General features: G+C 36.7%; 1 protein-coding gene across 1 annotated transcript in view; it reads right to left on the bottom strand.

Moving 5' to 3' along the window:
- The window catches only part of LOC107664136 (leukocyte tyrosine kinase receptor-like), a 76,575-nt gene extending 71,442 nt beyond the window's left edge, over positions 1–5,133 (bottom strand). Inside the window, exon 1 of the mRNA XM_016454598.1 lies at positions 4,776–5,133. Within this exon, the coding sequence (XP_016310084.1) occupies positions 4,776–5,133 (358 nt within the window). The remainder of the gene's footprint in view (positions 1–4,775) is intronic.
- Positions 5,134–14,997: the final 9,864 nt, after the last annotated feature.

The raw sequence follows: 14,997 nt of genomic DNA, 5'->3' as shown, positions 1-14,997 counted from the left end.
GAAGCGGATATCGTCCTCTTTTGGAAGACCAAACAAAGTAGTTTCGCTTTCACAGCGAAACACACAGCGTCTTCAGGAAATGGTGGCGGCAACAATACTAGTGAGAATAAAAGTTACGCCTTCTTTTTTTGCGTGAACATTTGGGCAGCGTTATGCAAATCTTCCCACAGAGCGACGTAGGTATGTTGGGGCGTGTTAGAACGAGCCGTTTTAGGTAGGCGTGGTTAACTGTTAACTTTTATAAAGAATATCTCTTTGGATTTGAGACTTTAGTCTTTGCAACTTTACAGATCTTCTTTATGCACCAAGAGCTTGTAACACTCCAAAGACAAAGGAAAAATTGAAATCGCATCATATGACCCCTTTAATACAATCAACACTGTCATATGATTCTCTTCAAACATATCTTGACAAGCCGTCCCCTGAGAAAGACTCAAGATTCCTCATTTGAGCCCTTGAGCACACATCCCTCAGCACACCACAGTCTGACTAGAGAAGCACTGAGCGTTATCCCTACTGGACTTTTCCTGGGATTCACATTCTCGCCTCTCGCCCGCTCACGGCACAGCTCATTTCACTCACTCAGCTTTGCGGGTCTGAATGATTGATGGTTAGGGGAAAGGCTTGGCACACCTCCACGGTCCATCCCAGGCTGTAAAGCAGCAAGCATCACCATGTTAGACCCTGACAGCTGCACAGCTTAATGGGGAAGGATATAGACTGGGGAACATGAGGCTGCTGGTCCAAGCCCCTATGGGTCCCAGTTGCTATAATAAATAAATGAATGGATGCGGCCTGTTTTCTTGAATGGTTGATGACGCAATAAGAATGAGTTGAGGGAAATCGAGTTGTTTGTGCACATGTGCTCCCAGTATACTCAGAAATCAATATTCATGTTGTCATCTTTTAGAATTCCACTTGCATGATTAAAAGAAGGACCACATGTTGGTGAGCAGAATTAATTGTTAATTTGAGATTTTGCCACTTTTTAAAAGATTAATTAACTAAGATATAATAATCGACTGCTAATAACAATAATAATATTTTAGGCCAGTGCCGTAGCACAAATGTTGTAATGCATTTTAATGCATAGCTTCATACATTGGGCAATTTTGATTTGATGTAGACTTAAATGGTATTGTTGTCTTATAAATAGTTTAATCAAATCAAATTTACCTATGCAGGAAAAAAAATAACAGTGATGGTACATGACCAGTAATCTTTCTAACCTTTAAACTAAATTCACTATTAACTGGTTTACTTCTCAGTGCATTCAAACAAGTTAATTAGAGAAGCTTCTTATATAAGTGATCGAGAAATGAATCGACCCAGGGGCACTTTCTCTGAAGTCATTTGACTCACAGTGAGAGATGATGGGAAATTGAACACCTTCACTTTGCACTCACAGTAAGGAACTGCAGTGGCGTTCACTATGCTGTTCCACAAGAAAAAAAGGAGAGGATAACTCAAAGAATATAAATGGACCTCGTCAAACCTCTGCAGAACTCTGTTCAGCCTGCTAGACACATTTTTATGATAGTGGTGTAATCAAAATCAGGTTTGCCGGAGGGAGCAAAAAGCAGATGACAGAGACAGCAACAAACAGGGAGTGAGTTAACGTTTTATGATTGGATGATCTACACCTCCACATTGTCTTGAATCTGAGGTGACCGCAGCTCTCATTGTAGCTCTGCTGAGATAAGGTGACAGCACTTTTGAACACACATAGTTGGTTGCTGAATGCTTGCACCGTGAGTGGTGCTACATAACCAAAAATATGTGTTTGCATTGCCAAATCAAGCATCACTATTACTATTACGTGCTCATACCTTGAACAAACAAGTACATAACATTATAGCCACATACTGTAACTCAGGAGAGATGCACTATTATAGGTGACCAGTCTAGATTTAGTTTGTTTGTTTATTAATTTAATAGGCACAATTCACATTAAAAAACATCAGTATAAAAATACAAATGTCAACATACTGGATTATAGCAACATATACATCTGTTTTATCTGGCGTCATAATAGGCAAAAAACGACAACAAAACATCCAGCACTACCTTTCAAAAAACTGGATTTATTCATATTAATATTAATATTATTATTAACATTACTATATAATATTTGCTTTTGATATTTGATATATCTATACCCTGTATTTGTTTTTGAATGTTAGATTGAAGTTAAAATAAATGGCATTTGATTATATTCTGAAGTGTTAAGGATCTATATTTTATTTTTTAATGTTTGATGACACAATTCGAGCTACTGAGGACATTATTAACATGGCATTTTAAGTTTATTTCACATGGATGTTGATTGTATTAATCAATGGCTAAGCACACAGATATTCTTTATTTATTTCAGAACATAATTCATCTGCAGGTTTATCTGTGATTGCATACATTGTGCACAGTAAACCATCTGACTGAAGCCCTCGAGCTGTCATTTTTTTAATAACATTTTTTTTTTAAATATAAACAAACAAACACTAACAACCACTCAGAACACCTTAGCAACTACTGTACCTAGTAACTACTGTTATTTTTTGCTAACAACCACCCACAACTTAGTATTATGACAGTGAGTTTTGCAGCCACTCACGTTTTCTTCAGAGACAATAAAAATGTTTAGGTCTTTTATTGTCTTACGTTAGTTCTAGATCATTAAGTAAAGCTGACATGCCAAAAACAAAGTAAAAAGTGTCATGTTTAGAGCTCTTTTGATTACAGCAATTACTTCATTTCATTAAAGGGAAATTTCAAGCCTTATCAAGCACATCTCTCTTGCACTCTCTTGCACACACACACACACGCACACACGCACACACATACTTGTATTTGTGGTTTAACACACACACACACACACACAATCATCAGCTTTGCAAATCAGTACGTCAAGTGAGCACGTTTTCGGGTGGCAGGTAATTCGAGCTCTATTGGCAGGTGCTTCAGAAAGGCAAGCCACGCTGTAAAGCATGTCAATCTGCTAATATCTATTATGGCAAGCGGGGGTGGATTAGAGCTAGAGAGAACAGGGCATTTAGCAGCAAGAACAGAGGAACACGGCATGCCTCAGGACGAGAAAAGCCTGTCTAACGGAGTGACCCCCGGAGGGATTTGTTTGGGTAGACACAAAAAACTGGGCTACTGAACTACACAACCCTGAAACAATTAGAGATCTGTCTGCCTCTGAATTTGCATGACAAGCAGCGTTCTGTTCCCTGCGGTCAGACATGGGCAATTTCCCCGCCAGTTTCTTCCTCTTAATTTTCATGACAAGCAGCGTTCTGTTCCCTGCGGTCAGACATGGGCAATTTCCCCGCCAGTTATTGAATCAGGAAGCACAGATCAGAAAAAAGAGAAAATAAAAAAAAAAAAAAGGAGCAAGAGGAAAACATCAAGTTGCTGCCGTTTATCTAAAAAGCATGAATGTTCTATAGTAAATGTTGTAGTTCAAATGAGGAAGTGTCACGAGGCAGTTGCTCTCCTTACATAGGCTGAGTGTTAGAAAAAAAAAACATTCAATACATACATGCAAAGATTTGCAGTGAGGCAAATGCATTGCTTCTGGGCATAAAACACATATTACATTTGCATTTTTTTTCAACTTTTGATTGAGAGGTTTACAACACTAATTAGAAAAAAAAAAATGAATGCATTATTTAACTTTTTTTGTACTTTGACAATAAGATGAAAATCACAGACACATTTGCATTGCAGTATTCTGCCCTGCAATCACTTACAATATTTTATATTAAAAGTTTATGACTTTATGAAGTTTTACAGAAATTAAAGAGACAGCAGTCTCATTTTCTGAGTTTTTCCCTCTAAAAATCAAAAAGAAAAATACATTTCCTCTTTAGATCATATTAATCTTGTAAAAAGCAGAAGATAAAAAAAAAAATCACATAACCTGTCATTCTTTGATAAGAACTATTTGGTCAAGGACTAGTTATATATTATGCTAACAGTAACACTAACACTCTCGGTTAAAATTTTGGAATCATTGCATTTTTTTTAAAGCTTTTCAAAGAAGTCTCTCATGCTCACTGAGGCTGCATTTAGTTGATGAAAAAATACAGTAAAAACAGTAATTTTGGGAAATATTATTACAATTTTAAAGAACTGTCTTATAATTTCATATTTAAAAATGTAATTTATTCCTGTGATAGCAAAGATAAATGTTCAGCATTATTTCAGTGTCACACGATCCTTCAGAAACCCTTCAGTCTAATATGCTGATCATACTTTTCAACATTGATAATAAAAATAAAATTTTCTTGAACAACAAATTGTCTTATTAGAATGGTTTCAGAAGGATCATTCATGTGATGTTGAAACTGAAGTAATGGCTGCTGAAAATATCTGCCATTACATAAACTGCATTTAAAATTAATTTTAGTAATATTTCACAATATTACGTTTATATATATATATATATATATATATACTGTACATGAAGCCTTGGTGAGCATATATTAGACTTATTTCAAGAACATAAAAATAAAAAAAAAACGGTGGTGTATATGGCAGCAGAAAGTACTAAAGTAAAAACTGATGAAAAAGTTTATCTAGAAATGCATATGCAACAAAATAAAACTTGAATCAAAAAGTAAGCACATTTTTGACCATTGATTTTTGACTTTGGAATACAAATTCAAACTTTCACAGCCACATCATATTGCATCAAAAAGTTTTGTTTCTACTAGCATGAGAAAACTAAGCAAACCATTTACTTTGAGAAAATTAAGATCTGAAACACTCACGTATGCTGCAGTTGGTGGTGAAGCGGGGGTCATAGGTCGCTGTCTCCATGTCGCCGGGCTGGTTGTAGCTGGAAGAAATCCTGAAAGGTTTGCTCCGAGCCCCCAAGCTGAGGTGTACCATCGCCCAGCTGAAAAGAAGAGAGAGAACCAGCAAGATGAGCACCAGAACCAAGCACCAGGGCTGATGCAGTGCCCGCAGTGGGCTGTAGGAGGTTAGGGTGGCCCCTGGGAGATCGTCCCCAGTTTGGGTCAGTTCAGCAGTCTCTGGAGATCTGACGGAGGGAGACGTCTGGCCGTCTGACACCAAACCAGCCCCCTCTGCCATTTTAGGGTCATCCTCTGTGGCCGTGTCCCACATTCCCTTCACTTCCAGATATTCACGCTGCTTGTGGAAGCTCTGTCAGGTGAAACGAGAGGGCAGGTATGTGTTTATGTTTGTACGGATGCTGTCTCCACCGGATAGTACCTGTGGATGAATGCACGAATGTGCGGTTGCTCTGTGGGTTTGAGCGTTTTTAACCAAACTACCTCTCATAAGGAAGTCAATGACCTAGCTAATTTTATTAAGCAAATTGCTTAGATTTCAATTTGCTAGTGGCTAGTGACCAATGACTTTAGTCTCCTCCCTCTTTCTCTCCTCCCTCCCCTGTGCTTTCCTTTCTCCCAGACCTGTAACCTGCCTGTTGTGCTGTTGTTTCGCATCTCACTGCGGGATTTGCATCGACGTCTGATTCGCTTCAACAACATGAGTCCAGATCCCTGACTAAGTGGGTGGTGATCCTCTAAACAAACACGCAGACAGCTAGCAATCATGGGGAAATGAAGACAGGCAGCTCTCTGACAGAAATAATGCACTCGGATACACTTGAGTAAAGATTACTGTTCCACATTTCAGTTTGCAAAGATTCAGTGTTTGTATGACTGATTTCAGATCATTAAAGTCAATGCGAATTGCCGTTTGAAACCTATTTTGCTTCCGCAATGTGACATTTTAATGCAAAACAGGATATTTAACAAGAAAAATGACTGAATGTGAGTTGTGCTATAATAAATAATGCTTAAAAGGATAGTTAAACTGCCCACTGTTCTTTAGAACAATCTTTCATCTTTCAATCCTGCACATTCTTTGATTTTTCAGCATATTCTGCATATTTGAACCCTTTACAACAGTTACTGTATGATTTCGAGATCCATGTTTTCACACTGAGGTCAACTGATGGACTGAATTCACTGGGAATTCACTGAATTGTTAACTGGAGATTCGCTTTGACTGAATCTTTTGAATCAGTGAGTTGTTGATTTCAGAACAGCTAGAATTTGCTCAGTTCAATGCACCGAATGATCATGCGATTTGAGAACTGATTTAACAGGTTCATTGGAAATAATCAGCTTGTTCATGAATCAGACACCACTATCATGTCTCAGGATTTTTCCAGTTAAAAATAATGAGGAACGACATGTTTTTAAGAAATGTAGTGGACTAAAAAGTACGACAATTTTTTTTGAAGAACAATGATCCAATCGCAGCACGTAACAAATGACTGCAGGGAAGATCAATAATGATTTTTTTTTTCTTAATCTTAAAACATATATTTAACAGCAGACCATATATGTATAGTCAGGCATACAGGCCTATATTAATGGCGTAATAGCATTTTTTTAACATTAACAAATGATGATCAAGGCCCTATGAGTCATTGCTTTATTCGCTGGTTTGTTTTAAAATATATTTCCCAGGGTTGTCCTCCTGCCTTTTTACAATAAAATCAAACCTATGCCCATGTGCAAACATGAAAAAGTGAGAGGAGAATTGAACATGTCATCAAAAACTCTGGTTTTCATCATTGCTAATGTTGTTTTGTAGATCTAGAATAATACATATTAATGTGCACAAATGCGTAATATCTTATCATTAGGACTGCATTTGGAAAATGATTTCAGCAGTCAGCCTTAACTTACTCATGAAAACTGAAAAACACACCCTTAACACAAACACAGCTGACTTACTGTAACATAAACTTTGTTCTGTTAGATATGTGCTTTTTATCTAATAAACTTAAACTGCATGGAATAATGTGTTACACACATGCCATCTGCATAATTTCAAATTCAGCACTATTTTAGGCTAAATTGCCTCCTCTGCATGGGCAGAAGGCATACAGTCATATCTACATATTAATTCCATTGGCCAGTGTTGTCATTAGATGTATGGTAATAAAGGCATACATGCTCATTGGCATTGTGAATATAATTTTGGTGCCTTCATTGCTGCTTCACTAATATAGTCTATGTCTCATGGTACACTATTATAGTCAATGTTGCATAGAAAATAACATTTTCTAGTTTAACATTATTTTTTATTATTATTTATTTGTTTGTTTTTTTATTTCTTTCTCTTTTTCTCAGACATATAGTAGTGTACAAGGGCTTTGTATGATCAAAATGCAATAATATCAATTATAAAGTGTCCTTTTGTTGCCGACAAACTCTGAAAACAAAGACAAAGACCTATTTGAGTTCATAATAGACTTATAAGCTGTCATAGCTGAAGAAAAAAAAAAAATAAATAAAAAATTAACTTTTAATGGCCATTTATTATTGCCATTTTCATAGCTTTAAAAACATCAAAAGCAAATAAATATTTAATATCACTGGATCAGTTTAAATACATTAATTTATAGTACCACCAAAACTTCTTTACATGGGTTCAATCAGATAGAAATATCAATATTAAATCAGGTAAAAGGCCCTGTATACATCTGGTATTAAGATTTGTTTTGGTCAATCGGACCACAAGTAGACGAGGGAGACACCTTCCAGTTCACACCTGGTGTTTTAATCTGTCTCTTCTGTCCACATTCGACCACTTCTGTCCTGATTTATTTTGAGGGGATGGTCTATGGGCTAGTGTATGTGGGCTTTTTCTGATCTTTCATTCTAATATTGTGAAATAAGCTCGCACAATTTACATGTGAGCCGAATGCTGTTTTTATTTATTATTATTATTTTTTTAATGTTTTAACACTTTAAGGTATTTTGTTTTTAAATGTTTACTGAAACGTTTAAAAAGAAAAAAAATCTGCTACTAATATCAGTCAAAATTGTGCTATGAAAAAAAAAAAAAAAAAACCTTAGTCACCTATAATTTGTCAGCAAATGCTTTACATTTTACCGGTATTCAGAACAGAATAAGACAAAAATTCTGAAAATATAAGTATCTATGGGTTAGTCTCGCATAGCCAGACCATCAGACTGACGGCTGAAGGTCTGGAATCCATGGCAGCTTTCACTGGCCAAGGCCCACCCATGAGGCCATTTGACCGATATGTCAAACAACCAATCACAGTTAGTTTCATTTCAGCATCATGTTTTGGGGCGTGGAAATGTCGCCACAATAATAGACCGGTGTGTAAAACTCTCGGAGGTATTTTAAAGATTCTGTGCCGCGAACTTTAAATATTTCACATACTTTTGAAAATCCAGCATTTAGTTGATCCTGGTAGGCGCTCGTCTTTACAGTTGTAAACACGACGGCGTTCTTCTTTCGTGAGGGGGTTTGGCATCACGGCATCTTTGTTTCCAGGCGGAACCTTATAGAACGCGACACACGCGTCTCCCGGAAATCCTGTATAATTCAACCAATCCGATGACGACTTCGAAACTCCTGAAGTGTTTCCACTTTTGTGTGCCATATGCATCAGACGTTTAGCCAACGTTCCGTGGGCATGGCGTCTGAGGCTGAGACTATCTATGGGTTAGCCAAAGTTGTGGTGTCATGTGATCAAAATCACATGACCTCTCAAATGTCCAGTCATATATGAGTGTGGAGCAACCATTAAAACATTGACCCATATTAGGGCAATTCACCCGAACAATGTCATAAACGATATATTGTGTGCATGTGAGAGGCTCGGATATTGTTGGAAAAAAAAAAAAATTCACAATAACAACAAAAAAAAAAAAACGCTTTTTTTTCAAGCACGTTCAGCCGTCTCTGTTTCGTTAAACTTGTGGTGCGGCCATAAAAATTAAAGGATTTTATTTTATTTTTTTACTTTTGTTTTGTTAAATTGTTAATTATTTAACTGGAACATATTTTGTGTAGGCCCATTTATTTTAGTCCTATCATATGTCATTTTATTCTGTTTTTCTCTGTTTTCTCCAGTTGCTTATGTGCATTCAAAACTAAACCACCAAAAGAAAAACATTCATTTTTTATTGGTCACATACATTGTAATGTAGTTTAAATCTAATTTAGCATTCTAATTTAGTTGATTAACGGATAGGAAACTAACATCATAATGTTTAAGAATTAGCTCAGTTTTTAGTGGCTGTTCGAATGCATTCGACCACATGAGCGTCCACACTACGAGCACAATCCAGCCGAATGCGTTTTCGACTACCTCTGGAAGTTGTCGAAAGTGGACAAGCTCAAAATGTTTCAGACCCCATTCACACCTGCATTTAGCATTGTCCACTTGTGGTCGGCTCGACGAAAACGCATCTTAATACCAGGTGTAAACAGGGGTTTTAAAGTAACATTTGCAGGTTACTACTTTTTACAGTGATTGTGAATAGTACTTTTCAAATAAATTCTGATTGCATTAAAATGCATTTAAAATGTTTCTCTTTTGGTTTATACATCTGACTGTGCGAACCCTAGTGTCAGTCTTCGACACAATGTCGAAGTGATCGACTGAAATGGAACAAATATTTCTCAAATACAAATGTAAGAATTTAGTGCAATGACAGCATAAAAGCTTAAAAAAAAATTGCATACACACTATTTTTTTGCACAATAAATGTAGTTTGTAGTACGTATAAAATATAATGCTGCCTTTATATTTGAGGTCCCACGGAAGGCAATCATATCGTATTCGGGGGTCCTTGCCATCAAAATGCTCAAAAACACCTTCATATTTAAATAGTTTCTTAAATATTTTCATTAAATCAGTATTTAATGCCCATTTATTTATTAATTTATTAGACGTGTAAAACACCTGATACATGTGCAGTCAGCACCTCAGCGGATAATTATTACAAAGTAAACAGTTATAGGTTAATCGTAATCCCTGTTTGTCTCATTAAATAAAATAACTTTGCGTTTATTTCTTTGGTAAGTAGCCGTGTAATAAGCAGGATAATGTAAAGTCAGGCAATCATTAATAAATGTCCTCACTTCATGTCGAGGTCCTGATCACAATTATACACTGCATTCACGTAATGCTGGCCCTCACATGCTACTCAGGAAGTATATTGGGTTATCACCTCCTGCAAAATTAGCAAGCACTCCAATTATTGCATTCATTTCCTGTGCTAATGAATTCTGAAGATTATTATTATGGAAAACAGTGTGAGATAAAGCAGTGAAACACCTTCTTGATCCCCTCTCCTCCAATGCCGTGATCAGCATCTGGGCCTCTCTGTAGCACCTCAATTAAACATTTTGATCTAATTAATCAAGTGTCCTGTGGGACATCCCCTAACTCCAAATAAAAATCTCTCATGCAAGAGTTATTAAGATGACTAATAAGCGGCGCCACTGATAAAATTTTTAATTATTACTAGCATTATAACTCATAAAACATCATCATACCAACCGACAAGCTCTGGAACGATGGCTCTGACCTTTCAGTGCCTTTTCATGTGGACACGTGGCTATTACGAAATCAACTTTAATATATGGGCGGCGAGCAACTCTTGCAGGTCAATTCATCATGTGTGTCTCATTAACGATCTTTAATTAGATGTTTTTCTGTTTTGGCCCAATGCTTTGTTTCGATTAAACCTCAGCGGCTTTTGAGGTTACAAAGGCCACCTACAAAATATGCTTTGCTTGTTGTGTGTTTGTTTGCGTTGGTGCAGCTGTTATTATTGGCTACATGATCTATTAGCATGTTGAAAGATGCACCACTTATTCAGTAGTGGAGTGACATGATGGGCTGAAATGGAATTGAAATGCTAATGCACATTATGATTTATTTGTATTAAAACTATCTTTTCAAGTGACAGAAGATTAAATTACATGAAATTAAGAGAACAAAGACATATGAGGTATTTATAGAAGGCAGAAGAAAAAAAAATGCTTCATCATAAAGATTATCATCTATACATATACAGGTGCATCTCAATAAATTAGAATGTCGTATTATGGCAAACATAATGTTAATAATAATAATAATAATAATAATAATAATAATAATAATAATAATAATAATAATAATAATAATAATAATAATAATTATTATTATTATTATTATTATTATTATTATTATTAACATTATGTTTGCCATAATGCTCGTATTCATAATCACAATGAACAATTATTAATATATACTAATAAAATCATAAATTAATAGCATTTTCAAATAAACAAAACACATCATCCTATCATCAAACATCAAACTGCTGGCCGACTGCACAGGCAAAGCATTATACAGAAGAACAAAACATAATTTGGATGCTAATGTTGAGGATGAGCAGCATGAAACCCAAGGCAACGGATCCACAGAATCATGGCAGATAGATGAGATCAATATAGGAGGAGGAGGCAAACCAGCAGCTCTGCATTCAGAAAATCGCACCACCCATTTAAGTGGCATTGATTTTGACTGTCAAATCACATGGCGCATAACAAGCTGGCAGAGATAGACTGCACAAACTGTTGATTAGATGCAGCACTTTGACAAGGTGGGCCAAATAGACGTTACTTCCTCAAATGGAATGGAATATATTTCAATACTATCAGAGAGGAAGAACTTTTTTTTCTGGTTGTAGCAAATGGGGCAGTTACGCTGTATTGCTTGAGATAGGACGCAGTCATGTATGGATCAAATCACATTCACATTTTAATATCTATGCTGCAGTAGGAAGCTCAAGAATCAAAATGTGAAAATGTATCAGGCCACCAATCTATTAGCAATTATCCAGAGCACAGAAGTGCCATTTGCCTTGCTTTTCTCAATATGACATCAACTGAAAAAAAAAAAATAATCATCTGTGCATTCTTAAGGGTGAGCAACCTTCACGTCGTGGCAGGGGTCAGCTGGGCTAATTAGTTTGTGAAATCACTTGCTATCAATTCAACAGGAAGAGCAATAATTATATTCTCTTATATTTGTTTAGGTCCAGGCACTATTTTGCAGAATAATGTACCTTGGGAAAACGTTTGCGAATACATAGTGCACTGGTTAACATTCCCTGCGGGCTGAAATTAACAACCATTTACTTCCGTCTCTGGCTCATGTCTCCTGATCTGAGGCAAATTACCTCAAGAGATGAAAAGACCTTGCTGGCATTCAGCATTACCACTGCACATTTCTAGTGACTGATGAAAAAGAAGAACAAAGAAAACAAAAAAGGGCAAAGTGAGAGAGAATCTAAGAACAAAAAAAAAGGAAAGAAAATAAAAAAGCCCAAACAAAAGAGCATGTTTACCAGCAGTTTGAGTAGCCTTTGAGGACTGATGTTTGCCTGGTAATTTAATAGCGCTGGAGGAGGAGTAGTTGGAACTGAGTGACTTTCTTAATGATTGTTTTAATATGACACGATTTGCCAAAAGGCTGTTTACATGTAAAATAAATAAATAAATAATCATTGGGTTTTACAGCGAATAATCTTTGTTTCATTTACAACTTCAAAATATTTTTCTATCTATCTATCTATCTATCTATCTATCTATCTATTGTGTCTGTGGCTAGTTGAGCTAAAAGCAAAATCATACAAGACAAAATAATCAATAGAAATAATGGCACATATTACAACCCCCCCCCCCCCCCCAAAAAAAAAGGGATAAAATCAAGACCAGTCCCTCATTATTTCCAGCCGAATAATTAGTGTTAGTCGGAAATGCATCACATTGTATAAGTACATTTCATAGGCCATTTATCTCCAGCACATGGATAAACAACGTATCACCAGAGAAGAAAAAGCTACAGAGATCTGTCAAGACTGCGTGAAATAAGAGGCGAAAGCCTCTACTGATCTGGGTCTTGACCGCAGTGTTATCCACCCAACCCCTCAATGGCCAGAGCCTGACTCAAGACTCATGTTAAACCCACACCTACACACACACACACACACACACACACACATGAATGTTAACCTGTGTTATCTCTCAAATATGCCCCACGTCCTCATATAACCCACACAGGCCAGGCCAAGCCAAGCAGCTCAGGGGTATCAGGGCAGGGTGAAGCGGTCAGCCATGTGTGTAAATACTGTAAGGTTAAAGAGAGCCAGACACAGTGGGTGTGTGATGGGAAGTGGAATGAAACCAAGCTGACATCACTAAACTGTCACTGGACATGGATGAGCTCCCGCCTCACGCTGCCCCACTCCATCCATCCGGACGGGTGGAGTGAAGGTTGAAGCAAGGGAAGGATGCAAGTTGTGAAGGAATGAGAGGCAGAACAAATCAGGCTTTTGGTAGCTGGCTGCCAAACGTAATGTGGCAGTCCTAGGCTCGGAGCGTGTTTGCGAGGGTGCCTGTGAGTTTAAATCCACTGGACTGCATTACTCTGGCAGAGCTAATCACATTATACCTGTAATTGGTTTTGCAATGTGTCTGACACACTTAGAGCTCGGCACACAAGATAGCGGCAGAAAGAAGCTCAGGCTGGTTATGTGCTCTAGCAGACTTCTGGGTCGCTGTGCAGACATGTTCATACTCACTCCTGTGATCTCTGCAGTATCTCACATCATTTGACATTTGGCCAAGTAACAAGAAACTCTATTCTGACTGAAGAGATTTAATACTATCTGCACCAAAATTAAATAAATAAATAAACAGTGGCTTAGTGGGTGGTGTACTAGTCCTGCATAAACAGACCCTTGACTAACCAATAGAAAGTAAGGGCCACTTATTCAGGCCAAGAACTGCCCACTCACAGGAACAGATTGTTTGATTGATTTGTGAAATAGCCTGTGAAAAGCTGACGTGCCATTTAGTGGTGGCTTTACCGTCATAAACAATGAATGGATGAAAGAAGGAAGAAAGGAAGGAATGAATAAGTAAAGTATCTATCGAGCGTATAAATAAATAAATAAATAAAAAGTTCATAGCTCATAGTCCTGCCTGGAAATACCTACTTAACTAAGTACTTCAAAATTGGGAGTTTGTAAGAATTCAGTTTCAGTGTTATTAACAACAACAACAACTACAACAACAACACTAATCATCATCATCATCATCATGATTTACACAAAATAAATTCAAATTGAAAAAAAAAAATAGATAATGCATAATATAAAAAAAATACTTATGTTAATAGTTTATTTGTATATTAACTTTATTTGAAATGTTTATTTTATTTTTTTTTAGCATAATATTCTGTTCTTGCTTATATAATACAATAAACTACACTCTACATAATGTGACGCATGAAGTTTAGATCTCTTTCAGGTTGTTAAGCATTGTCAGATCTAAGAAGACACATTTGTTGACTTCTCTCTTGAGTCTCACAGAGTGTCAGTTGCTTTTGAATTGATCTCTGGAGTTGTAGTCGCTCACTCGTCCTGTTCCTCCCCTGTCCCCTCTCATTCACTGATCTTCAATGGAGATGTCACTGTTAGCTTCACTTTTTTTGTGGGTTTAGCCTAAAATGCTCTGTTTTTTGTCGCAATGTTTTCTTGATCTCTCTCTCTCTCTCTCTCTCTCTCTCTCTCTCTCTCTCTCTCTCTCTATATATATATATATATATATATATTCCACTCTGCAGTTTCATGCTGTTGTTGTGCCCATGTAATTGATTTAAAGATAAATATTTCAGTGACAAAATACTTGCTTTTTAATATGCAGAGACAAGAATAAGTAAACCAATTACGTGGTTAGTCTAATGATTCTGAAAGACAGATCAAAGTGTTTCAACAGAATACTGCTCTTTACATTTCTCTCTCATGAAATACATTAACATGCTCATTAGTTTTCATGTGAACACCATATTAAATTACATTTTAAATACATGTTTTTAAAATGTTGTTAATTTACCTTACAAGACACATGATGTAAAACTGGCTGACGTTAACGCCCATGCATAATTCCTGTAATGAATATGCTGTCGCTGTGGCCTCAAGTCATGAAATTACAGAGATGAAAGAGCATGGGGGAAAAAAAAACACATCACATGACAAGCGGGTTGGATTTTAGACTGGATTACGGTCAAAATTAAATTACCCAGCATCCTCAGACTTCAAAAAAAAAAAAAAAAAGGGGGACGCGGGG

The sequence above is a fragment of the Sinocyclocheilus anshuiensis genome, unplaced genomic scaffold (assembly GCF_001515605.1).
Source record: "Sinocyclocheilus anshuiensis isolate Anshui unplaced genomic scaffold, SAMN03320099.WGS_v1.1 scaffold129, whole genome shotgun sequence".
Classification (NCBI taxonomy): Eukaryota; Metazoa; Chordata; class Actinopteri; order Cypriniformes; family Cyprinidae; genus Sinocyclocheilus; species Sinocyclocheilus anshuiensis.
Note: the sequence above shows the minus strand (reverse complement) of the source record. Positions and strands in the feature narration are given on the sequence as shown.